The sequence below is a fragment of the Delphinapterus leucas genome, chromosome 4 (genome assembly GCF_059928025.1).
Source record: "Delphinapterus leucas isolate spDelLeu-1000000601 "Yukka" chromosome 4, BTC_Dleu_Yukka2, whole genome shotgun sequence".
NCBI lineage: Eukaryota > Metazoa > Chordata > Mammalia > Artiodactyla > Monodontidae > Delphinapterus > Delphinapterus leucas.
Window position 1 is genome coordinate 138,025,645 of NC_143132.1, and position 24,235 is coordinate 138,049,879.

General features: G+C 42.4%; 1 protein-coding gene across 1 annotated transcript in view; it reads left to right on the forward strand.

The window, feature by feature from the left end:
- CPNE4 (copine 4) overlaps positions 1-24,235 on the forward strand; it is a 197,520-nt gene that overhangs the window by 167,673 nt on the left and 5,612 nt on the right. Inside the window, exons 8-11 of the mRNA XM_089909934.1 lie at positions 9,522-9,655; positions 16,992-17,046; positions 20,046-20,097; positions 22,663-22,796. Coding sequence (XP_089766060.1) covers positions 9,522-9,655; positions 16,992-17,046; positions 20,046-20,097; positions 22,663-22,796 — 375 coding nt within the window. The remainder of the gene's footprint in view (positions 1-9,521; positions 9,656-16,991; positions 17,047-20,045; positions 20,098-22,662; positions 22,797-24,235) is intronic.

The following is a 24,235-nucleotide window of genomic DNA, read 5'->3' on the forward strand; positions in this document are numbered from 1 at the left end:
TGGTAGGCAGCAGCCAGAGGTCAAACAATAGGAGGAGAATGAAGTTGGGGCACTTCTTCCCCACTCTCTACCCACCAGGTTGCTGTTTGGCAGTGACCACATTCCTCTACAGAAGGACACAGTTCCCTTCAGGTGTCCTGCCCTGCAAACACTACTCTTACTCGGTTCTACTAACTGCCCCTCTTGACCCTTTCTACTCAGCCTCCCTTAACATTTTAGAACTGTCCTTTTATTAAATTCTTCTCAATCATCCCTTTTGAGTGGACCATTTGCTTCCTGTCAAGACTCAGCCCAATACACACTACAAACAGTGGTGAGAAGAAAGCTTTTGCACCTCCCACTGATGCCTGGAGCTCCTGGTTCCACCTTAAGAATATCAAGAGCAGAGCACCTTTCCCTTCAGGTAGTAGGCTGATATAAGTTGCTCAGAATACTTCTGTTGAATGGTAGTGGATCAAAGCCTAAATCTTCAAGAAGAGATAAGGTTTAGGGAAAAGAAGAAATTGGATAAATAAATGTGATACTATGTTTTTGCTTTAAAAAGCACCCCTGTGAACTTAAATATATATGCATCCATATATTCTAATGATAAATACTGAAACCTTACTTGGGTTAATGTGAATATGCAGGATATATTTAGGGATTGTTGGGGAAATGGTTTAGATTGAGAATTTGAAGGGCCTTGAATTTTGAGGTCATTAGGTGGATGTGGGAATGTTCAGAAGACTCTTGGGCAGGACTCGGGAGCAATCAGGCACATGCTTTAGGGAAGTAAATCTGGGAGGTCTTCATGAAAGGGACTCTGAAAGAAGACATTAAAACCCACTGTAGCCGTCCTGGTGATGGGTAGTAAGAGGTAACTAGAGGGGCAGCAGCAGGAAGGGGCACTGTGGAAAGAGAGTCTACTAGCCTTGACTTATGATACAGGAGGAGACAAAAGGCACAGGAGAATGATGAGTCCAGGGTGACTCAAATCTTTTATGCCTGAAGACAAAGCATGGCAGTCCCATTCACAGAAGTATGGAAATCAAGAGGAGCTGCCAGACAACAAGATGAACTTCCTCATGGATGCGGTGGAAGTATTTTCAGGTATCCCAGTGGAGATAGCGTTTATAAGTATGGACCTCAGTTTCAGGAGAGAGGTGGAAACTGCACATACATGCGTCTGGAGGAGATGGCTAAAGAGAAAAATACAGAAAGACTGGGGGCCTGGTGACAGAATGTTGTGGAAAGTCTGCATTTGTCAGCAGGGGAGAGAGGGGCAAACAGTAAAGAGATGCCAGAGGGGGAGGTCCCAGAGGAGGCAGTTACTCAGATGATCAGGAGGAAGTGTTGCAGGATCAGGGGCAATAATCTTATATGCTAAAGAGAAGATAGAAGGTGAAGAATGAAAAATGGTGACTGGGCCATGTGATGAGTAGGCACAAATCATCTTCAGAAGAGCAACTTCAGCAGAATGAGACCGGAGACGCAGGAGGTGGGGTGTAACATACGGTGAGGAGGTGAACACAGTGGGTGTAACTACTCGTTCAAGAAGGCCGACAGTGAAGGGAAGGCAAGAGGTGGAAAGGAGAGTGGCAACCTGAGGATGAGAAGAGGGGAGTTTTAGGCTATGAAACAAGCAGAGAAGGCCCCAGGGAGGGAAGGACATAAAGGATGCTAAAAAAGCCCCAGTCGATGATTCTTCCTCTTTTTTTGTCACATGGACCATTTGAAATCTGATACAAGATCTATATCCTCTCACGGGAAAGTGCACACACCCAATTCTGCACACCATTTCAGGATGTCAAGGGCACCCCTGAGGACAACCTTTGTTCCTTGTGTGAATCTTTGAGTCGTAAGGACTCCGGAGCAACAGTCGTGTTGTGGTCTTGGAGGACCTGAGCAGAGGTGAAGCAGAGACTTGAGGGAGAGAGATTGGGTTCCATGTGTTTGGCACATGGCACAGCAGCTAAAAGGAAAACCAGATACCAGACTTTCATATACAAAATACACACACAGACAACATAGATGAGGCTGACTCCATAAGATATTTGAAGAGAAAATGATAGAAGAATTCAATGTTTCTTTTGAAAGTTATTGCCTTTCCAGATGCAAAAAAATGTTCATTGTAAAATGAATTTTCACAGAAACAGGTTGTAAGCAACACAAATGTCCAACAATAAGGTAATAGCTATATAAATCTCAGTTTCTCATTTAGGTGGACTATGATAAAGCCATTTTAAGTGGTAATTATAATGATTGGTAATAACATGAGAATATGTTTATGTCATAGTGTTAAGTGAAGAAAAAAAGAACATAAAGCAAAGCTACCCTATGATTACAGCTATGTTAAATGTTTATATATAATTATATTGTATGTTTTATAAATAAATTTTAAAAATATTTTGGATATATATATTGTATATAACTAAAAAGAAAAAATATGACTTACCAGACTAGTAGAATCCTGAGTGGTCATTTTTTTCTTATTATATTCAGTTGGCCCTTTTTATTATTTGTAATTTTTTTAAAATTAAAGAGGGTATTGGGCTTCCCTGGTGGCGCAGTGGTTGGGAATCTGCCTGCCAATGCAGGGGACACGGGTTCGAGCCCTGGTCCGGGAAGATCCCACATGCCGCGGAGCAACTGGGCCCGTGCGCCACAACTACTGAGTCTACGCTCTAGAGCCTGCAAGTCACAGCTGCTGAGCCTGGGTGCCACAACTGCTGAAGCCCACATGCCTGGAGCCCGTGCTCTGCAGCAAGAGAGGCCACCGCAATGAGAAGCCCACACACCACAAGGAAGAGTAGCCCCTGCTCGCGGCAACTAGAGAAAGCCCACGCGCACCAACAAAGACTAAACACAGCCAAAAGTAAATAAATAACTTTTTAAAAAAATTAAAGAGGGTATTGCTTTCCTTTATCTCTGATTGTATAGTCTACATTTTAATAATATAATATGATATAATATAATAAGCTGAATGTGGCTTCTCCCAGATTAACCTTGAAGCCTAAGAAAAGAGCACCTCTTAAAGGTCCTCTCATGTCATCTTTTCTGACCCTAACACACTTGAGACATCCTATGCCCAAGCTGTGTCTCAGTTTAAGTTTTAAATCCTGATTTTATATCCCAGACTAAACACTGACGGATTCTGGTGTAGAACCCTGAGAAATGAGGATGAGTCCTGGGATGAAGAAGAGAATGCTTTGCACTTTCCAGGAAATGAACCAAGCGACCTCTGGGGTTTTTCCCATCTGGCCGAGGTTCTTATTTCTTTGCCTGCTATAGGGTTTTGCGGAAACAGAAAAGCACAATAATTAAACCTATTATTTAAGAAATAGTCCAGACTAAAGAGTATCTCCACCTATAGGTCCAAATTGTATACAAGTCTAAAAAACAAACAAACAAAAAAAGCTGCCCTATAGCAGGTGATATCACAAACGTTGCAGAGAGATTGGGCAGCTAACCAGAGATGGGTTCACAGCAGCTTTCCCCAGAAAACATCTGGGAGGTTCTCAAAGGGCGCATTTTTTCACCGGCAGGGAAGGGATATGAGGCCTGGGCTCGTTTCAGGTAAGAAGCTAAAAATGTCCAAGGAAGGATACTCATCTTTAGCGTCCAGCCTTTTCTGGAAGCAGTTCCCCACACTGGGGACTTGGCAGCATGGAGGAAGCAAGCATTTTGCTTTCTTACTTCACAAAGTTTTGCAAAACTGCTCATGGCTCTGCTTAATGAAGAGCGAGACCTCCTGGGCAGAAGGGGAAACAAAGGAGGCCTGTTCCTGGGCTGCCCGCTGGGAAGATGGGAGAGCACATCGGAACTGCAGGCTTTCCTGAATGCTTCATAGCAGAAGATGAAAACGGCAGCTCTGCAAGCCCGCCACATTAAGGAAGCCAGGAGCCGGGAGCCTCCTCCGCAAACTGGCATTTTTCGGCCATTTTCTTGCTTTTATTTCTCAACTTAATCCCATCTTTCACAGCCTCCCTGTTGCTTTTTAAAATAAACCTAACCTTTCTCTCTGTTCTCTTTGCACTCATGCTAACTTAAAGAGCACAGAGAATTCTTGGTAGAAGGCCACCTCCTGAAGACAGAGATTTTATCTCCAGCCTCATCAAGGAGACCAGAAACCATCAGCTGCCAGGAAAGAGAAAAAATCTTTTAGCTGCCTTGTACCTGAGACTGTCCATTTACTGTGTAGTCAAATGATAAAATATTTTTATGAGCAGTGGGAATTACAGAAAGTAGTAGGTGATAAAGGTCATTGGTTTATTTCCTTTTTCATCAGGTAATTTTTAAGTTCACACCCTTCCCCAAAGTTACATCAGCATCTTCTGAGCTGGAATAGCCTCCGGGGTTGTCACAAACATGGGGGCCATCCCCATGGGAAGAATGGAAACCCTAGAGGGCTGCCTGCAGAAAAAAAGCAGTTTCCATTGGGCATGTTTGTATGTCCCTACAGGACCACCAGGAACAGGCAGCACAATACTGCCTTCTAACCTTGAACTTCAGGTTGTCCCACTACATAATCTCCTCCATCCCCAAGGAGATCTGGCTGCTCCCTTTCCCTAACTGGCATCCAACTTCACAATCAGTCACCGAATACTATTTGTTTTCTATGCTTAATATCTTCAATCACAATCCTCTTCTCACCACCATCTCTGCCCCACCCTAGTTTGTTAAGCGTAAGGGAATTATTCCAAGCCTGAGGATGAAGAGTTGATAGAAATGAAAAGATATACCAGCACTGGGACCAGAGTGAAGAAAGAGAGGCACCTAGGATGCAAAATTTAAGGAGGCATCACTCTTGGATCAGGCAAGTGTAGGGTCAGCTCAGATGAGTGCCTTCCTGAGTCACCTCTCTTACTTTACCCTAATCCCAGCCCTATGATTTTTTTTAAAATTTTAGTATAGATTGTTGCCAAAATTTGTTAAGCTCATCCAGATGTTACATTCACTTCTCCCCATACCACAGGTACTCATCCAGGTGATACACCTGGGCTCAGATGCTGCCACTTGGTGCCTGCATGCTTGGACTATCTTGCCTATGCCTGGGAAGACAAGATGTTCAATTATGTAGCTTGAGTTGCCATTTTCCTTCATGGAGGTTTTTCCCTCTGTTCTTTATATTATCTGATTTCGTTCTCTGGTTTTACATCAAGACACCAGCATATTTTTTGTCATCACAGGATACCCTTGACAATCAGGTAATCAACACATGGTACAGGTTGCCAGTTGCAGTGTTAAGAAACACTGGTAGATTGGGATGCTCCGTGAAGAGGGGGATCATAAACACAAGTGAGGGGAGCCACAGGTGCTCATTATTAATAATAAAATATCAAACCTGCCAGTGATTTGCAATACTTGCAATGATATTAATAAATCAGAGCAGAATCAAGGTTGTCTCCATAATAACATCCTTGCATCCTCTAGAATTTTCTACAGCTCTAAAGTGCTTTCCTCAGTGGAAGAGAAAGAGGTGGCTTTACTTCTAGCCTTCCCAGCACTATTTTTACCTTGTAAACACTATGTACACATGTGAGGTGTCATGATCTCTTAAGTGTGTCTCATCAGAACAAAAAGGCAGAGAATGGTGGGTGTGTGTTGGAGCTTAGTACATCCAAGAGTCCCTGAGATGTTTGATTTCTCCAAACACTGTCTCTCAGGTACCTCTCGAGTGTCCTCCTTGGAGTTTTCCAGGGATTGTCTGCATGTATCTGGACCTCTGTCTGGTTGGGGCCCCATGGGTGAGACCTGGAATGCTTTACACCTCCTTCTCGTTCACAAAATGCATGTAGGCTCCCCAGCACCACTCCTGCCGCCTCAACTAGCTTTTCACCACAGTTCATGTTGTCTTCCTCTCTTTTCTTCAGTGGCTTGGCTTTCACCTTCAGGATGAAATCTATCTCAGAAGATACTGGATTTCACTTGTCCTTTTAGGTCACCCCCAGTCGTTCTCAGTAACCCATTCTCCCACTGTTTCAGTTTTTTTTTCTTTTTAAATGTTTTTTTTTCTTTTAATGTTTTTAGTGAAGTGTAGTTGATTTGCAATGTTGTATTAATTTTTGCTGCATAACAAAGTGATTCAGTTATACATATACATACTTTCTTTTTCACATTTTTTTCCATTATGGTTTATCATAGGATATTGAATATAGTTCCCTGTGCTCTACAGTAGGACCTTGTTGTTTATCCATTCTGGTTTTTTTTATTTTATTGAAGTATACTTGATTATACTGTATGATATCACTTATATGTGGAATCTAAAATACAATACAAATCAACATATCTGCAAAACAAAAACACTCACAGACATAGGTGGGGGGGTAAGGGAGGGGAGGAATGGGAGTCTGGGATTAGCAGAGGCAAACTATTATTATATATAGAATGGATAAATAACAAGGTCCTACTGTATAACACAGAGAACTATATTTTCAATATCCTGTGACAAACCATAATGGAAAATATATGAAAAAATATATATATGTATAACTGAGTCACTTTGCTGTACAGAAGAAATTAACTCCCACTGTTCTTCATACACACACACGTGCACACACACACATATACACACACTTTAGTTGCTGTTTTCCTACCTTTTGCAGTTGCTTTGGTCATAAAGTGTTGTTCATTCAAGGTATTTCTTCTCTCTTAAATTACTGTAGTTGCCTCCTGGTTAATATCCCTACCTCCAGGCCAAACCTCCTCATCCTTCATAAGAATAAAACATGCCCACGAGATGTCTGGACATCCCAGTCACAGACTTACTCATTCTCTTGGGTATATAACGATATGATGAAGGAGCAGAGTCTTTGGAACCATATAGACTTGGGTTTAAACCCAGCTCCATCCCCTATGACTTTGTGACCTTCATCACCTTTGAGCATCAGATTCATCAATAAAAAGGAATAATAATCTCTACCTCCCAGAGTTTTTATGAGAATGAAATAACACAATGCCTGTAAAGCTGCCAGTGCAGGTGTCTGACACATAGTAGGGTTTCAACAGAGGTTACCCCTCCCTTCTTCCCTTTTTTGTCCAAAGTAAGGGCATCTAAGCATTGGGGGAATACTCATATGACCTTTTTTGAAACACTTAGTATTATATTAGTGTTTTATCAGTTTGTACTCCCTTATTGAAAACATCTGGAGGTTCTGAAAATAGAATTTGAATCCTGCTTAAATTTATTTTCAACATAGTCCTGTGGAGGGGTGAGGAAGAAAAGGGGAAAATTCAGTGATGAAAGAATAACTTTACAAAGGAACAAAAGAGAGGTTGTTAGTGAATTACTGTTAGTCAATGCTTTTTCTCTTCCAGTTACTTTGATTTGATTGCAGTCTTACAATATAAGATGAGGTGACATTTTTTTCCATCAGTGTTACTGAGTCTGGTCTTTCAGAAGCAGACACAGAGCACATAGCCCCTTTCCTCTGTCCTTCCAGAACTAGCATCCCACCTTAAATCCAATGAGATATTCCAGTGGTTTGTTATAATGGAATTTTGTCAAATGTTATACAAATAGCATTTGTCATTCACAAGATCATAAGAGAAAATAGAGCCTTTCTATCATCAGTCAGCCAGTGAATGGATTCTGTTGAGCTGGATGCACCATGAACATTCCTTTCTTTCCCTACAGCTCCTTTCATTTTAATCCCTCTCTCCCCACTCTCCACCTCCAAGATTAAGCATTTCTTTGGAGAGGTGTTTGCTGGGTTAACTTTCATTGAATTGGTGATGATAGTAGAAATCAGAAGAAATACACCTTCCCGTTTTAGCACCACCCTCAGGTTAAAGAATTTTGTTGTTGCTGTTGTTAAGAAGTGTCCTGTGTGGGACTTCCCTGGTTGTCCAGTGGTTAAGAATCCACCTTCCAATGCAGGGGATACAGGTTCCATCCCTGATGGGGAACTAAGATCCCACATGCCTCGGGGCAACCAAGCCTGCGCACCACAACTACTAGCTCATGCGCTCTGAAGCCCACACGCCACAACTAGAGAGAAGCCCGCGCACTGCAACGAAGACCCAACACAGCCAAAATTAAAAAAAAAAAAATTGTCCTGTGAGTCAACTTTTATTTAGATGATGATGATGTAGGGGGTCAGAAAAAACTTAAGTTCAAAGATAATGCCCACTAGGTGGCCAGACAGAGGTTTCTCTTCTCTACTTGCCACTGACAATGCTGTAGACTTCAGGCGTCTTCTCTGTTGTGGGTGGGTTTTTACATGAATGAGCCTTACACAGAGCTGCTTCTGGCAGAAATTTTATTATAACCACTTCAGCATCTCTCTCTGCAGCTGGTCACTCATGAAAGTAGCAGTGGCTTTGTTATACAGGCCACATCTTTAACACAGAATTTAGTTTTGAGGGAGTTTAGCTAGGTCTCAGAGATGGAATCGTCCTCCCCGGAGAGCAGTAAGAACTCTTCTTAGTGAATTACAATATTCCACCCTTACCCTTGCTGCCTGGTGACATTGTGGATCAGATGCTGGGTTTTCTAACCTGGACGTCAATCTCAAGTTCTGTTTTGGACAAGGAGAAAAGAGGGCATAGGGGAGAGGGAGGTTGAAGACTATAGAAATGGCCTCAACCAAATTAATAACTAGTTTTTTTTACTGAAGTATAGTTGATTCACAATGTTCTGTTAATTTCTGCTGTACAGCAAAGTGACTCAGTTATACATATATATATACATTATTTTTATATATTCTTTTCCATTATGATTTATCACAAGATATTGAATATAGTTCCCTGTGCTATACAGTAGAACCTTGTGGTTGATCCATCCTATATATGATAGTTTACATCTGCTAAACCCAAACTCCCACTCCATCCCTCCCCGACACCCCTTCACCCTTGGCAACCACAGGTCTGTCCTCTATGTCTGTGAGTCTGTTTCATAGATAAGTTCATTTGTGTCATATTTTAGATTCCACATGTAAGTGATATCCTATGGTATTTGTTTTTCTCTTTCTGACTTACTTCACTTAGTATGATCATCTCTAGTTGCATCCATGTTGCTGCAAATGGCATTATTTCATTCGTTTTTATGGCTGAATAGTATTCCATTGTATATATGTACCACATCTTCTTTATCCATTCATCTGCGGATGGACATTTAGGTTGTTTCCACGTCTTGGCTATGGTGAATAGTGCTGCTATGAACATAGGGGTGCATGTATCTTTTTAGAATAGAGTTTGTCTGGATATATGTCCAGGAGTGGGACTGCTAGGTCATATGGTAATTCAATTTTGAGTTTTTTGAGGAACCTCCATACTGTTTTCCATACTGGCTGCACCAATTTACATTCCCACCAACAGTGCCGGAGGGTTCCCTTTTCTCCACATCCTCTCCATTATTTGAATAACTAGTTTTTAAAGCTGGTGAATTTCTTCTCTAACTCTGCTTATTGGCAGGTGTGTAACATACTGCTTCCCCCCACACACACACACACTGGCTGTGTCTCTCTCAGGGCTAATCACAATTCCTATGAAATATGTTCATTTTAAATCAAATCCACCCATTTGCCTATCTTCTCTTCCAGGTAGCTATAGATTTCACGGCTTCGAATGGGGACCCCAGGAACAGCTGTTCCCTGCACTACATCCACCCCTACCAGCCCAATGAGTACCTGAAGGCCTTGGTAGCTGTGGGGGAGATTTGCCAAGACTATGACAGGTATGAGACTCCCCATCTCTGTGGGTTCCTGTGGCCCTTGCCTGACCCTGGGCCAAAGAATGGAAATGAAGTTATGCTGAGGCTCATGAGAGGACAGAATAAAGCTTTGTCCCAAATGTGTTATCCTCTCCACACCTAGAGAAACTGAGTTCATGCCAAGCCTACAGTGACCACCAAAACAATCCTTTCTTAGCTTTCTTCTCTTACTTGGCTGGCAGGACCACTGGATAGCGATTTTGGTTTCCCTTTTGTAGTTTCAGTATGTGCCTTGCTACTCAAAGTTTGGTGCATGGACCAGCAGCAAAACGTCACCTAGGAACTTCATCAAGTCCCACTTGAGAATTTGAATCAGCATCTGCATTGTGACAAGATTCCCAGATGATTCATGTGCACTTTGGAGTTTGAGAAGCACTGGTTTATTAGACACTATTCTATCTGATCCTCACGTTAAACATTCTGTCATGGGTGTTGTTTAACAGAAGAGGAAAACTGTGCAGGGAGGTGAAGTGATCTGTGCTCTGCTCCACACCCAGATCCAGCTCATTCCACAGCGTAAGCTCGTAATAGTGGGGTTTCATGGACCTCAAAAGCTGTTGGTAACTTTAACAGGAGGTGTGTGTGTGCCCACTACAGTGTGTGTATGTGTTTGTAAGTCTGTATAGAAAACACGATTTTGAGATCAGATCAGTATTACATTTATTTTTACTTGATAATGAATATTGACCTTGCCCACCAAGAGAATTCCCTGTAAGAAGTGATTTACATAAATTACATTGAACTGAATTTATTCTGCCTTTCCAGTATTTCCAGATTGAGGTGAAGTTGTTCACATGTTTGATCAAGAAGGCTCTTTGAAGTAGAACCAGTGTAAATATAAATATGGGTAAATCTCACTTGACAGCCTGGTATGATTGTAATATAGGGCTAGTTAGTAATGAGCAGCAACTAATTGACCTATTAAACCAGAAAAATAAAGAAAGTGACTCTGTCCTCCGGTTTCAGGGAGATTTCATGGAATAGCCTGATTTCTGTTCTTTCTAGTCTCATAATTGGTTATAAACCATGATAACCTGATACACAGGCACCACAGGGAGTGACACAACCTAGTGACCAGAAAGTGCAGAGAAACCAAAGGGACAGGTAATAGGAAAGCTTCCAGCAGTGGACTTCCCACTGGCAAGTCTCTGGATTCATACTGTTCATCACCAATAACTCAGATGGGTGTGTGGCCAGTTGGGGATGAATGAACAGGTACAGTCAAATCAGACAGCTCTAAACACAAGGCCCCTGCTAACACTTCCTCTTTTCCACATTTGGAACAGAGGGCAATAATAACATTTTTAACTACCTTGTTGAAATGATACTTGTACTTAACCTTGAAATATTGTCTGTGAAGACAACTTGAATCTCAGCTCCGATTTCTTTAGGCCCCAATTCGGGGAGGTTCTTAGAGAGGCTCGTGTCATATGGAGACTTCTACCAAGGAGGGAAAAGATGGACATATTGCATCCTCACTGTCAGAAACTTCTCCAAACATCCCCAAAACAACAAAACAGTAATTCTCTCCTTTCTCTCTCTCTCACTCTCACATACACTCACACACACACACACACACACACACACACACACACAGGTGTGTCCATATGAGAGAAGAAGGAAGAGAGGAAACATCTTCTGCATTCTTAATAACTTTTAAATGTTGAAATTCTCATAAAAGAGATAAAGTAAAAGCACTTAACACAACACAATAGCTGCTTAGTAATAAAGTTGACTCTGACTGACTCTGCAAGGCACAAGGCAGTGTAATAATGAATTCCAAAGAGGAGATTTGGTGAGCTGGCCAGAAATTAAGATGCTGACACCCAGAGCCCTTGCTGCGGTTCTGCAGCAGATTTACTGGACAAGCTGCAGAACTTCTGTTTCCTGATTACCTTGCATGAAAGATGCAGATACAACAGTCAGAGGGACCTGCACATCTTTTAGAGCTGTTATCCCTTTATAACGTGAGCCAGACAAAGCCTGGGGAGGATTTTGTATTCCCTCAAAAATGCAGATTCATTCTAAAAGTAAGAGATGACACTTTTGGGGTTACATGAAGAATCATCGCAAATGATTCTTTTAAAAATTTAAAAATAAAATACCAAAGTTGTCAGCCCCAACTGGCCAAGAAAAACATGTTTCTTCAGCTCAGTGGAGCTTTTATATTTTTCATATAAAAAAGGCACCTCAGCATTGAAATGGGCACACTAATGGCTACTTGAAAACTGACAAGGTTCCACCGCTTCTCCTCTGTGTGGGTGGAAAGACAATAGACAGGAAGTCAGGACGTTTCAAGTTGGGGTTTTGGAATTAATTTATTCTTGCATCAAAGTCAGTGAGGTTGTTGCTCAAAAAGAAACGCTTCAATAAAAACTGACAGAAGGCGCCATTCCCCCTCCTGCAGCGACACGGAGGTTTTTAATCCCCAAGAGGCTTGGAAATTCCTCCCAGCCTCTGACAGCCAAGGGTTTTCTTCCTGCCTTGTACAGTAACGGGTCATGATGAGCTGATCCGTGAAGCTGAACAGCTTGAGAGACGCGTGAAGCTCGGAGTTCTCAGGGTGGCCAGGGGAGACCAGACTCAGGTCCTGAGCCTGGAAGGCAGCCCTGCCAGCCCATTTTCTATGCACCTCTGAGAGAGAGACCCCTGCCCTCTCTCCCCTCCAGCTCCCCAAGAGCGTGCGCTCACAAACGAGCTCATCTGTTCCGGGTTGGTTGTAGCCCTTCCCCAGCTCCTACGAACAACCTGGTCTCTTTAGGCTGCTCAAGTCCAAGATGGTATCCATTTGGGCTCAAAAGAGATGTGAGTCTCTGACCACCTGCCATGTCCCTCACAGAAAGGCTGGTCTAGCTGCTACCAAGAGAGTATAAATACGGTACATTGCTCGCAAATACAGACTGGCGTTTAATAGGCTTGGCCACCCCAGAATAAGGCAGGGGTACTGGAAACCATTGAGGCAGGCGTCTCCTCTGAGGTGTGCTCAGAGCAGTGCAGAGGCAAGGTTAGAACTGACACAGGCATGTTTGAGCGCAGAAGGTTGGGTTAGAAGTCGGAAGGCAGGGTCACATCACAGCGCTACCTTTTCCACTCTGCCAACACCAATCCATTGTTCTCAACCTTGTCTCCACATTGGAACCACTCAGGAAGCCTTAAAACAAGCTGGTACCTGGGCCCTACCCCCAGACACCCTGATTTAATTAGTCTGGTGCACATCCTGAGGATCAGGATTTTTAATTCCAATGGGCATCCAGGATTGAGACCCAGAGCTAAATTGGGAGAGATAGGTGAGATGGAGCAGCTGAGGACCTGCTGGGTGCCAGGCCCCTCACGCAGTGCTGTAAAGGCACAGAGAGATTAATAAGCATGGTTTCCCCTCAAGTCGGTCACAGTCTCATGGGAGAGAAAGGCACATAAATGAATCACAGCCCTACACGGCCTATGTAAGGATGGGGACGCATGAGGAAGGAAGGATTAACTCTATCCTTTGTGAGAAGAGAGATTGACAGTCGAGGAGGGCCTCCTGGGGGTGGTGAGTTCTGCTAATTCTGTTATTTGTTGTTATTAGCACATTATTCTGAATCATTAGACCAGACCAGCCTCCTATGAAGGGCAGAGTCAACAGGGTCCTGGTGACAGGGGGGCCTGGGTTCAGATCCCAGCTCGGCTCTCTTTATTCTCCTGATGTTATACTGGGCCTTGTTTCCTTGATTGCAAATGAAAGATTTATCTAACTTCCCCTGCAGAGTGGTTGTAAGGATTAGATACAAAAGTTTTGCCTTTTGTACATACTTGATAAGTGATAGAGGCTATTTTCTTTAATACTCTTACACAAGGGAAAAGGACTATAGTGTCAGACTTAAAAGTCATTTTGGACTAATGACCTTTAAAATTTTTTGGCTCACATACTCGTAAAAAGAGTGTTAAAACATATAGCCCTCACACACTTTTGCATTGAAATCTAACATTTTCCATCAAGAGTTTAAATAGTGACAACGAATGAAAATTCTAGTGTAATGTAAATATGGATATTTAAAAATAAAACTCTTACCTAACTCTTGCAAATGCATCCAGCAGAATCTAAATGCCATAGCTATTTGATACCTACCATCGTCCATTTAAACAATGAGTGAACAATTTCATCAGTTTGAGCTGAGAATTTTGTTTCTTCTTTTTCATGAGCTCATATTTACATTCCCTTCCCCCATAGAACTTCATTCCAATGTATCTTTAAAAATTTGGTTTGAAATTCCTTTATTGATCACTGTATCACACATGTCTTTAACTAAAATATGAATATAAATTTTTAAGTTTCCAATCTCTAAAATTTACTGTAATGAAAAGATTCAAAGTATTTAAAAATATCTTCTGGTTTAGTTCTTATTATAATCCTTATTACTGTGTAATTGATCATAAATATTTGTGAAAGTTCAACACCTGATTATTGCCTATAAAAAATAGAAATGAAAAAATCTTAGTGAAACAGATAGTAGATTATTTTCCCAATTAGCTTACATATCTGTGGTTGACTGCTACCTATGACCAGAATGGGAAAATCTAGCATCAATTCTAATCCAATTTTTTGTTTTTATCAATGTAAATACTAAGAAAGCTTGTTTTTATAAGTCCGTGGTAATGGAAAGAGTTTGCCTACGAGTATTATGTTAATTCTTTCAATTCTAAGTTTTATATCAAAAAATTACATATCTATCATCAAAAGGTATTTTTAATGATCTAGCCCCTGACATCAGCACTTCCTACAGTTTTTTTAAAGCAAAAATGAGCAAAACTATCTGACTTACAAAAGGATTTGTTTGCTAGTGAGTCATTCACATCAGGAAGTATCTCTTTATTTTCTGCTGTGGAGCTTTTACACTCGGGTGCAACTCACCATGGTGGCTGAGATTCCTAGTGGGTGAGCAGAGGTTAATTGGGAGAGGGGAGGTGTGAATGAGGAGCAGGTATTTCCATCAGAGATGTTCCCAGAAGATGAATTTCAGTAAAGAATACATGGGGAGGTAGAGGAACTGAATACTGATTTCCCTTAAAAACAAAGAAGCCATGCTCTCATATCCCTCGAAGGGCTTTGCATGTCCACGTACCCTAGCTTTAAGACCACTGCTTTAGAGAACAGCCTTCATTAAATGTCTAGTTGTTCTGAAATGCTGTTTTGCTCTGAGTTCATCTCCATTTCCTTATGGACACAGTCATTTGTCTTTTCTTTTATTAATCTCTTGCTTTAGCCCACTTTTTCTTACCAGGGAGGGTAAAAATGCATCTTCCATCTGCAGGTCATCTGATCAAGTTCTTTCCCTAAGAAGTTCAAGACGTCAAGCTCACTGCCACTGAAGACCCTGGGCTCTTAGATAGTATTTTATACTATTTTATTCCAATAGTAAGAAATACTGCCTTCAGCAATGTGGTGATCTGCCCTGAATTTTCCAGGTTGGAAGTTTCTACCAATCAAGTCCTCAATAATTGCTAAATGACCCCTTTACTCAGTGCTGCTGAATCCTATCTTAAGTTCCCTGATGTGTTGGCATGCTGATGCTTGCTTGTGTGCTCAGCTTGCCTTCCCTTGCCTCTTGCATAATAAGACTCCTCTCTTCCTAATTCTATTTCTAATCAGGGAAAGTGAATGCTTAAATCTATTGTGCTTAGGCTTGAATTTTTTTCTTTAGTATGTTTATTAGGGTCTTTGTGACTTCAGAGAACTGAGACCATCCTGATTCATTAATTATTCCCCTTGTAGGTGAGGCATTTTCCCTACCTCCGTACTCTTGAAACTCGGTTATATAACAGTGCATCATGCTCAGCAAGCTTAAATCCACAAGGGTGGCTTGAAGGGTTAAAAGGAATATCATTACGTCTGGAACACTGGTTTTGTGATTAGAAATGGGTGGAATATTAAATCTCACCCCTCCTAAACTTATCAAAGAAATTTAAAAATGTGGAGCCTTCTAGGTTTCTCTGTTTTGACTTCTGAGCCATCCGAGTTGGAAGAAGCAGGACCCATCCTCCACCCAGAACAGTTTTCTTCCAGACTTAACTAGAAAGTACCTCTAAAATCTCCCTTGCTGATTCCTCCCCACATCTGCTCACCCTTGTCTTGGCTAAGAAGGAATTTCTGAGACAAAGTATTTCAATATTTCCAAGGACCAGAAGTATTTTTTTCTCAGAGCTGTGGTTAATCCTTTATAAGATTTTATGATTTTCTATTTATCATCATTAATACCTTTTCTAACACCTGATAGGTGCAATGCCCCACGAAGCCCATATCTACACAATAGAAAGGGAAAGAAGGAACTAGTGATTTTCTGGCAAATTTAGAGGTTGATTTCAGAGAATTCTGGTTTCCCTGTATCTCCCAACCCCTGCCCCAAATTTGGTCAAATGGGCTATATTTTGGTGAAGTTCTATCAAAGCCATCACTGGCTACTGATGACCTCTAAATCAGTTAGATAGTGATGGGTGACGGTCTGGCTTTGATCCTTTGACTTCTCAGCTTGGGACTCCCCTTTTGCATCCAGAGACATTCTGGGACAGTGAGCCCTTATCTGAATTTCCTTTTCTCCTTGGCTGGCTCTGCAAGAACTGCGAAATGGAGGAACTGTTCCAAGAACAAATCTCAGTTGTGTTTTTAATGGGAGAGAAAGTAAAAGGTAGATAGCCTGAGGGCCCCCCTTGCCTTCTTCCAAGAGCAATACTCCAGAGCCCCACTGCAACAATCCCCTGACAGCACAAATTTTGCTTAAGAAGAGTCTTATTTGTGATCTGGTCAGGAGGCCCAGTTATGGGAAGTGCAAGAGGAAATCACATTTAATGCTGTACATAATCAGTAAGTCATGATGGTATAATAGAAAAGGCATGGGCTTTGGAATCACACAGTGCTCACTGGTAAACACCTTAGGTCATTTTCTTAGCCTTTCTGAGACTCAGTTTATTCATCAGTAAAACAAGAATAATAAGTAGGTGGACCTTCAAACATTGTGTGAAAATTAACTAAGTATGTACATGGCCTAGCATCATATCTGGCATATTGTAGTGCCAATCAATGTTTATTCTTCTCCTGCCCATCGTCTCACCTATAGTAAAGGAAAGCAGTAAAGTGATGAACTTTGGGGATTATTTCTTGATTTTAGTTGCTCACACTATTGCTATCCCCTGTTACCACAGGTAATCAAGACGCATGAGTAGTCAGTATTTGGCATAGTGACCTATTCTCGCAAGGTAATGCAAGTTCGTGTTTTTCTTCCTCATTAAATGGACAAATGTAGCAACTTCTTTTTTTAAATTTCAGTGACAAAATGTTCCCAGCCTTTGGGTTTGGTGCCAGGATACCCCCAGAGTACACGGTGAGTGAGTGTTTTGCTATAAACAAAGGATGAGTTGGGTTTCCCTCACAGGAGTCTCACTCTTTCGACCTTTGATATAATTATGTAAGGGCCCAAAGAGGCAGAAGTGGTCTTTAGAACCAGTGAGATTAGCTCCTCGGAGCCTCTGTTTTGATGGCAGCCAATCTCCTGGTATTCTGGATTGGCCTTCTCAGAGTCATTTCCAAATGAAGTGTTCCATTGTTTAGCTTCTTATAGACATAGTCAGACTGTGAAAACACTCGGAAGTTGATCTCCAGTGGCTCAGAACCCATGTATTCAGATCTCCCCTGGAGAAAGACCCCATTGACCATGTTGACAGTGAAAGTCCATGACAGTGAGGTCTACAGACTCCCTCATCCCAAGTCCCTAAGCACCAGTCTTTTGTGGGGGACACAGAAAAATCCTGAAGAAAGCGCTGCTCGGGCTCAGAGACTCTGGAGTTGAAAGGCTCATGTAAAGACACTGGAATCCTATTTGGTTTCGATGCCAATTTCTCACAAAGAAGGCAGAGGCTGTACGTGGAGAGATTTGTGCTGCAGTGGAACTGAGGCATTCTCCTATGGTATACCAGATGGCCCTGTGGGACACTCTTCACAGGGGACTCAGCCTCCCAGGTGGGAGAACCTTGGAGAGGAACAGGGCTCCTGCTGCAGCCTCAGGAAGCCTCTGAGGTCCCAGCTAAGTGCAAGCAATACCGCCCAGTCATCAGTTTCTCTTTTACTGACCTTGTCTGAGCTGAACAGCAGGAGGCAGATGCCAACTTTTGCTTCCACCCCAGAGCCGTCAGACAAAGGGCCTTCAGTGAAAGAGGGAGTTCACCTCCCTTTTCCTGCTGGAATGAGGGATGATGGAGTAGCCTGTCTCCCTGACCTGTCCTCCTCCTTGTTTGCTTTGTAGCCCACACTGGCCTTCCTGCTGACCATGCTACAGAATTCTAGAAGCATTTGTCGGAAATCAGTACATGGTGGGGGAAGAATATAGAACAAGAGCTGTTGACTGGTGGCCTGTAGACGTTAGGCCATATTCTATTTGACACACAGTTTTTTTTAAGAATTAGACAATTTCATGTAAAATGTCAGATTTCTGGCTTCTCTGGAAAAACTGAAAGGCCTGATAACACTAAAATTAAAAGATTACACATAAAATATTAGCCAGAGCTCAGGAGATGCAGTCCCCTTCGGATGGGATATCAGTTCCAGAATGTGGGCAGGTGGGTGCCCACCTTCCTCACAGAGGTGCTGAGCCTCGAGCCTGGAATGCACCTGGACAACCACCAGTCCAGCTGCTCTGAGATGCTTGAGTGTCCTCCTCACATCCCCCCAGAGAGCCTTCCGGTCTCAGCTTGACCCAGCGGGGCTGAGGACAAAGGTGTGCAGCATACCTGGCTCCAGGCCTTTCTGTCCTCATCCCTGACATCTGCCTGGTCGCCCTTCTGAAGCAACTTCTTCTTCGTGCTGTTTGCTAAAGTCCTGATCCCCTGGCTCCACTCTGACTGGCAGCTAACTTATTCCTGCTGCCCTAACAGGCACCCCTTACGTATTCTCACTCTGCTCCCCCAAAGCCATTCAGATACCCTTTTCCATGCCTCATCTCCCCTCTGCCCCAGACAGGCCCTGATGGTCTCAGCAACTCAAGTGCCCCCCAGAGTGTTTACAAAGTTACCATGACTTACTTCTTGAGGATAAAATCTCAGTTTGCATTGAAACTGAGCCACAAGTACCTCCGCCTTAGTTTGTGCTCTCCTGGGACCTTGCGACAGGGATTTGGAGGCAAGTAGTTTATCTGAGAGGTGGAGGAAACCTCAGTAGAGAGTGGGGAAATGGGGAGAAATCAACATAGGGTTTACTAACAAGCCATTACCAGCATGGACAGCCAGAGCTGAATCCCGGGAGACAATGCAGAGCGCACACAGACCCCAAGGGGTAAGAGACCTGGGATATTGACACACCACCTCCCATCAGCCCATGATGAAGAGCTACTCCCCGGGGACATTACTCCCAGGGGACATTAATTCCCCACCATTTTTAGCCTGTCACTTGGGCAGGCAAAGCAGGCTCTGGAAGCCCAAGAAAAACTTAAGGTAAATAAAGCAGGCGGGATGATTGGCAGTCGGCTGAGTTGCCTGGAAAAGCCAAGGGCAAGGGAGTGTGAGCGAGGCACCAACAGCATCAGCTCTGACCCCCACTGAGAAAAGAGGGGTCTTTTAACACAATGACCTATTTTCTAGGCCCCAGATAGTCAGTCCTGTGGGAAATAGCCTTTGAAATAGAAGTCTCAGTAAAATTCCAAGTGACCCAATAAAAATGTATAGATGCCAGGACACCCCTCTTATTTTATCAGGTTTTAGAAAGAAAAAAAGTAAACCACATATTATTTGACCTTGTACATATGTCCTGCCAGGCTGAGGAATTTGTGTTGGAATTATTACTTTATTACTTTTCCAAAAGCAAGAGTCTATTTTTACCTGTATGTATGTGAAAATCCTCCTGCCTGGCAGCTCTGTATATTATGTTAGAATGAGTCTTAAATGTCAACAGCTTTGCTGGAGCCTTTATAACCATGGCCATGTCAAGCAGACAGCTTAGGTTATTGAGTTATCATTTTTTAATCACTGGCTCCAAATAGAACTCAACCAAATCTAAGCCTCTGGTCTGTGGCCACTTCTATCCGGAAGCTATTTGGAGTTACATTTTTATGAAATATTTTCTTGGATTTTTTTTTCATGTGCCTTAGTCTCCCCCTCCTGCCAGCATTTATCTGATTCTAGAAAATCTCCCTGTCACCTCAACTCCACAGGGAGCTTAGAATCCACCCTCCATCTCAGAGTGATTGTGTAAAGGCTTAAAATGGTTCCCGCTGCTTGACACATAATGAATGTAATGAGCATCTGTTGGCAAACTCTAAGCCCCAGTGCCTCCTTACTGGATTAATGTTGTCATTCTCCTTTCTTCCTTTTGTAAATTTTAATTGGTGTCCAGGTATCTCATGACTTCGCAATCAACTTTAATGAAGACAACCCAGAATGTGCAGGTAAATCACAACGTGAAAGGAAGTCAGTGTTTCACAGCCCTTCCCTTCGTACTTTTCCCATTTTAGTTTCTCTCTCCTGATGCAGTATGTCAGTGATGATTGTCCACAGAGGAGAAGTAGGCTCCCTGGACCCAAATAAACATGCTACTCTGAAGGCCACAACAGAGCAGAGACGTAAGAGCTGGAAAAGACAGAATGCAGAAGAGGTTTTGAGCTTAGAGCAAGAATATTGATTCCAATTCTGGATTCTTCTGGCCAAAAACACCCAAAAAACAAAAAAAATTGAGGGAAGGGTCACGTGATGGGCAGTGATGAGGTACCCCTCCTTCTGCTTTCCAAGCTGTCCTCAAGTATTTATTTTGCACGACTTCCTCTCTGTGAAGTAATAAGGAAAGGGGGAAGCGTGGAGATCATGTGACACTTTCATGTTGGCAAAGGATATGCCCTCAGCAACTTCAAACAAGTCACTTCATGGATTTGTGCCAGAAAGAGCCTTCTCAAAGGCTTTGGTCTGTATTATGTTATTTCCAGCTAGAAATTCCCCAAGACATTCCACAAAATAATGATGATGACTATGATGATAAATTGTATCCTAGAATCATTTTTCCTGATTTCTAAATAATAAATAGAGCCAAGTACACCTGTTGCTATGAAAATGGTAAGACATTTTTGCAGTGGACTGGTGGAAATGTCTGTGTCTCTCCTCCTTCCTATAGAGGAGGAAGGGGCTGAACAGGATTAATTCAGATCCTGTGGGGGTGTAGAACATCCTGCAGTTTCTTTCACATATTTGGCACTAACTGTCCAAGAACATGATATCAATATCCCCGGGTCTGCACGCAACAACCTATGAGACCAGATCTCCATTCTGCCCTTATTCCCTCTCATCATCCCTCACGCCAAGTTTATTACAGTTTAGGCTTCCCTTATCTCAAACCATTCCCTCTCTTCAACTGTAAGAATGGTTTTCCATCAAAGCAGAATGAAGGACATATCCAGTGTTAACCCATTTCACATCTTAGAATTCACCTGCCTGGTATTTTTGGAAGAGAACTCAGACTTGCTTATCTTAGGCAAAACCTCAAAAACCAAAACAGATAAAGAGCTTCTGTTCAGCATCACTTAACTTCAAAACCAGGCTATGTAATGATTTGGCACCTGTCTTTAGAATGGCAGACTTTGGGGCAGGACAAAGAGAATGAAGCATTTTCAGTCATTTTCATACACATTTTGTTACATGCATGTGTGTAAAGGCAGAACAGAGCACAACTTGCTCATCCAGGATGCCCAAAATCTGGTTGGCAGGATGTGGAGGGAAAAAAATCACAGGAGGGGCTTTGTGGGTCTCTCTGGCTTAAAACAGGACCAGTGTGCTGTTTCAGGGTAGAAAGGGGTGCAGGAGGATGAGATGAAACAGGGGAAGAGAGAGGTAACACAGGCACAGACACAGAGAGGACCATTTGAACAAAAATCATAGATAATGGGACTGTCTCTCTGGGATCACGGTTAGAACATTCAGTGTGCAGCCAAGACTTACGCTGGGAGGAGCTACACTAGCAGGGCTGCCTCTTCCAGCAGAGCCCACCCATCATGATCTCTTGGATGGAAGCCCCCCTTAAATGAGGGGTGCCCGTGGTGATGGACGTCATTCACCTGTACTACAGTCCCCAGCAGACGACTGTGACCATCATCTTGCTCATTCATCACACATTTGGGGAGCAGCTGCCATGTGCCCGACCTGCCTCGAGCTCATGAGAAAGAAAGTCACAATTCCTACCCACAAGGACTTTAACATCTGGAGAGACGGTTGTGGGTACACATCCTCACATAGGTGGCCCGGGGTGGTTATACTAGAGTCAACAGGATGGTGTGAAAATGAGAGGGATGTTAAAGCTGTGAGCATGGCCCTTAGAGCCAGACACACCTGGGTGTGAATCCTGAGTCTGCAGCAAACCTCTCTGAGCCTCAGTTTCCTACCTGTAAAATGGGTACAATGTTGGCTTCATTACAATAGGAGGATCTAATGAAATCTATTGTGTAAGGTGAGACATAAGGGAGACATTGGTGGAAATGATCGCTTTTGACTTGAACCTTTAAAGAGAATGATTTCAGACCAAAATGATTTCTCTCTGAGTTTTAAGTTGTAGGGTTGCAAAATATTCCCAATATGAATCCCTTATTTTTGAAAGTGTAGAAAAAGATTTGGGAATACATAGGTTTGTAACTGACATTTTTTTAATGGGTCTAGAATATTCTCTTTGTCATAAAAAGCTTGTTTGTATTCTGTAGCAAACACAATCATTCATTAATAAATTCTTCCCAAGTCAATTTCAAAAAAAAAATAAGTAAAATGAATAAAGAAAATTATTTTAGTGGGAGTGGAGGCAGAAAGACCAGCCCAGATGTGGTATTTTCTTTTTTATCTTAAGAACATAGATGTGCTATTGATAAGGACTATTTGGGGGAAGTTAATGCTTCATTTGTGTGTGTGTGTGTGTGTGTGTTTGATTATAAATATATTTGGGGGGACTATTTAGCTACTGATCTTTGCCAATTCCACCTCAGGGATTCAAGGAGTTGTGGAAGCCTACCAGAGCTGCCTTCCCAAACTCCAGCTCTATGGCCCCACCAACATCGCTCCCATCATCCAGAAGGTCGCCAAGTCAGCATCAGAGGAGACCAACACTAAGGAGGCATCGGTAAGGAGAGGGGTGGTCTACCTGCTAATGGGCATTTACCCATCCTCACCTGGATACTGGCCATAGCACCCATCCCAATCTGACAAATTTGCATTTCTACCTGTGTGAGTTTGAAGAAGTGACTTAACCTTCCCCCTGTCCTCAGTCTCCTCACCTGAAAAATAGGGATAATCATGCCTATCTCTGCTGGATTAACATGAGGCTTAGAGATGACATAACTCAAATGTCTGCAATGTTACCTGAACACAGAAGGCCTTCAACAGGGAAAGCCACTATATTCACTGGAGTGTAGGTCATCCTCATAAAACTCATACTCACCTTCAGTTCGTAGGAAGGAAAAAAAACAACTGTCCAAAACTAAGCTTGCTTTCCAGTGTACCCAGACTACAGATGGAAGTGAAGTAAAACAATGGGTTATTCTTCTGCCTGGTAGTCAAGTGAAGTAACACACAACATCACAGTGAAGGTTTATTTCAGGTCCTATTAGTGGTTTTCTTAAGAAAAATGCAAACCAAGGTTACAAGGCCAAATAGAGTTTGTTTTTTTCCCCTAATATATTAGACTTAAATATATTGCTGTAATAGCTTTTCTATGCATCATTTTTCAATACCGTCATTATGTCCTATGTCCTTTTTTAGCTGTATGGCATTTTCTCAGATTTAGCAGAATATTGCTAATGTCTGAAATTTTCTCTGTGATTTTATCCTGGGTTCCAAGACACTGAATTTGCATGAAGAATATGACATGCTGCTCCCTTACCTTCTTGTGTGAGCTCATCTGACCCCCTTGCCCTGTGCCTGTGTTCTCAGCTTCTCTTGTGTTAGGATGGGCTGGACTACACTCCCGTCTCATGGCGACCTCTGCTCTGTGCACTGCAGCACACACCTCCCAACTATTAGGGACACTGACCTCATACTTATATTCCCTTTCTCGCCTCATCACCTATTTTTCCCTTTCTACTGAAGACTCATTCCTATTAGCAAATAAAGCATGTTACAATATCTCTTGTTTAGGTTCAAAACTCTCTCTCAACACTTTACCCTTTAGGTACTGTCCCTCATTTTACTCTCTTTTACAGAAAAATTCATTGAAAGAACTGCCCATATTCACTGCCTCCATCTCTCCTCCCATTGACCCTTCCACCTGCACCACCCAAACTTTGCTCCCCAACACCCCTGTGAAGACCATGTTTGTCAAAGTCAATAGCATCTCCATCTTGCCAAACCCACAGAGGCCTTGAAGCAAATCTGAATCCTCTCAGATGTAAGATTTAGGCATAAGGTTGGACAGGATCAGTATTTAATTTTATTTTTAACCTTTTTTTTAAACACCAGGACTTCAAATTCAAATACTTCAAATAATACCTTGCTCAGAAACCAAACACATAAAATAGATTTTAAGAAAACAGACTATTTTTTCTAAATATGGGCTGAAGGATG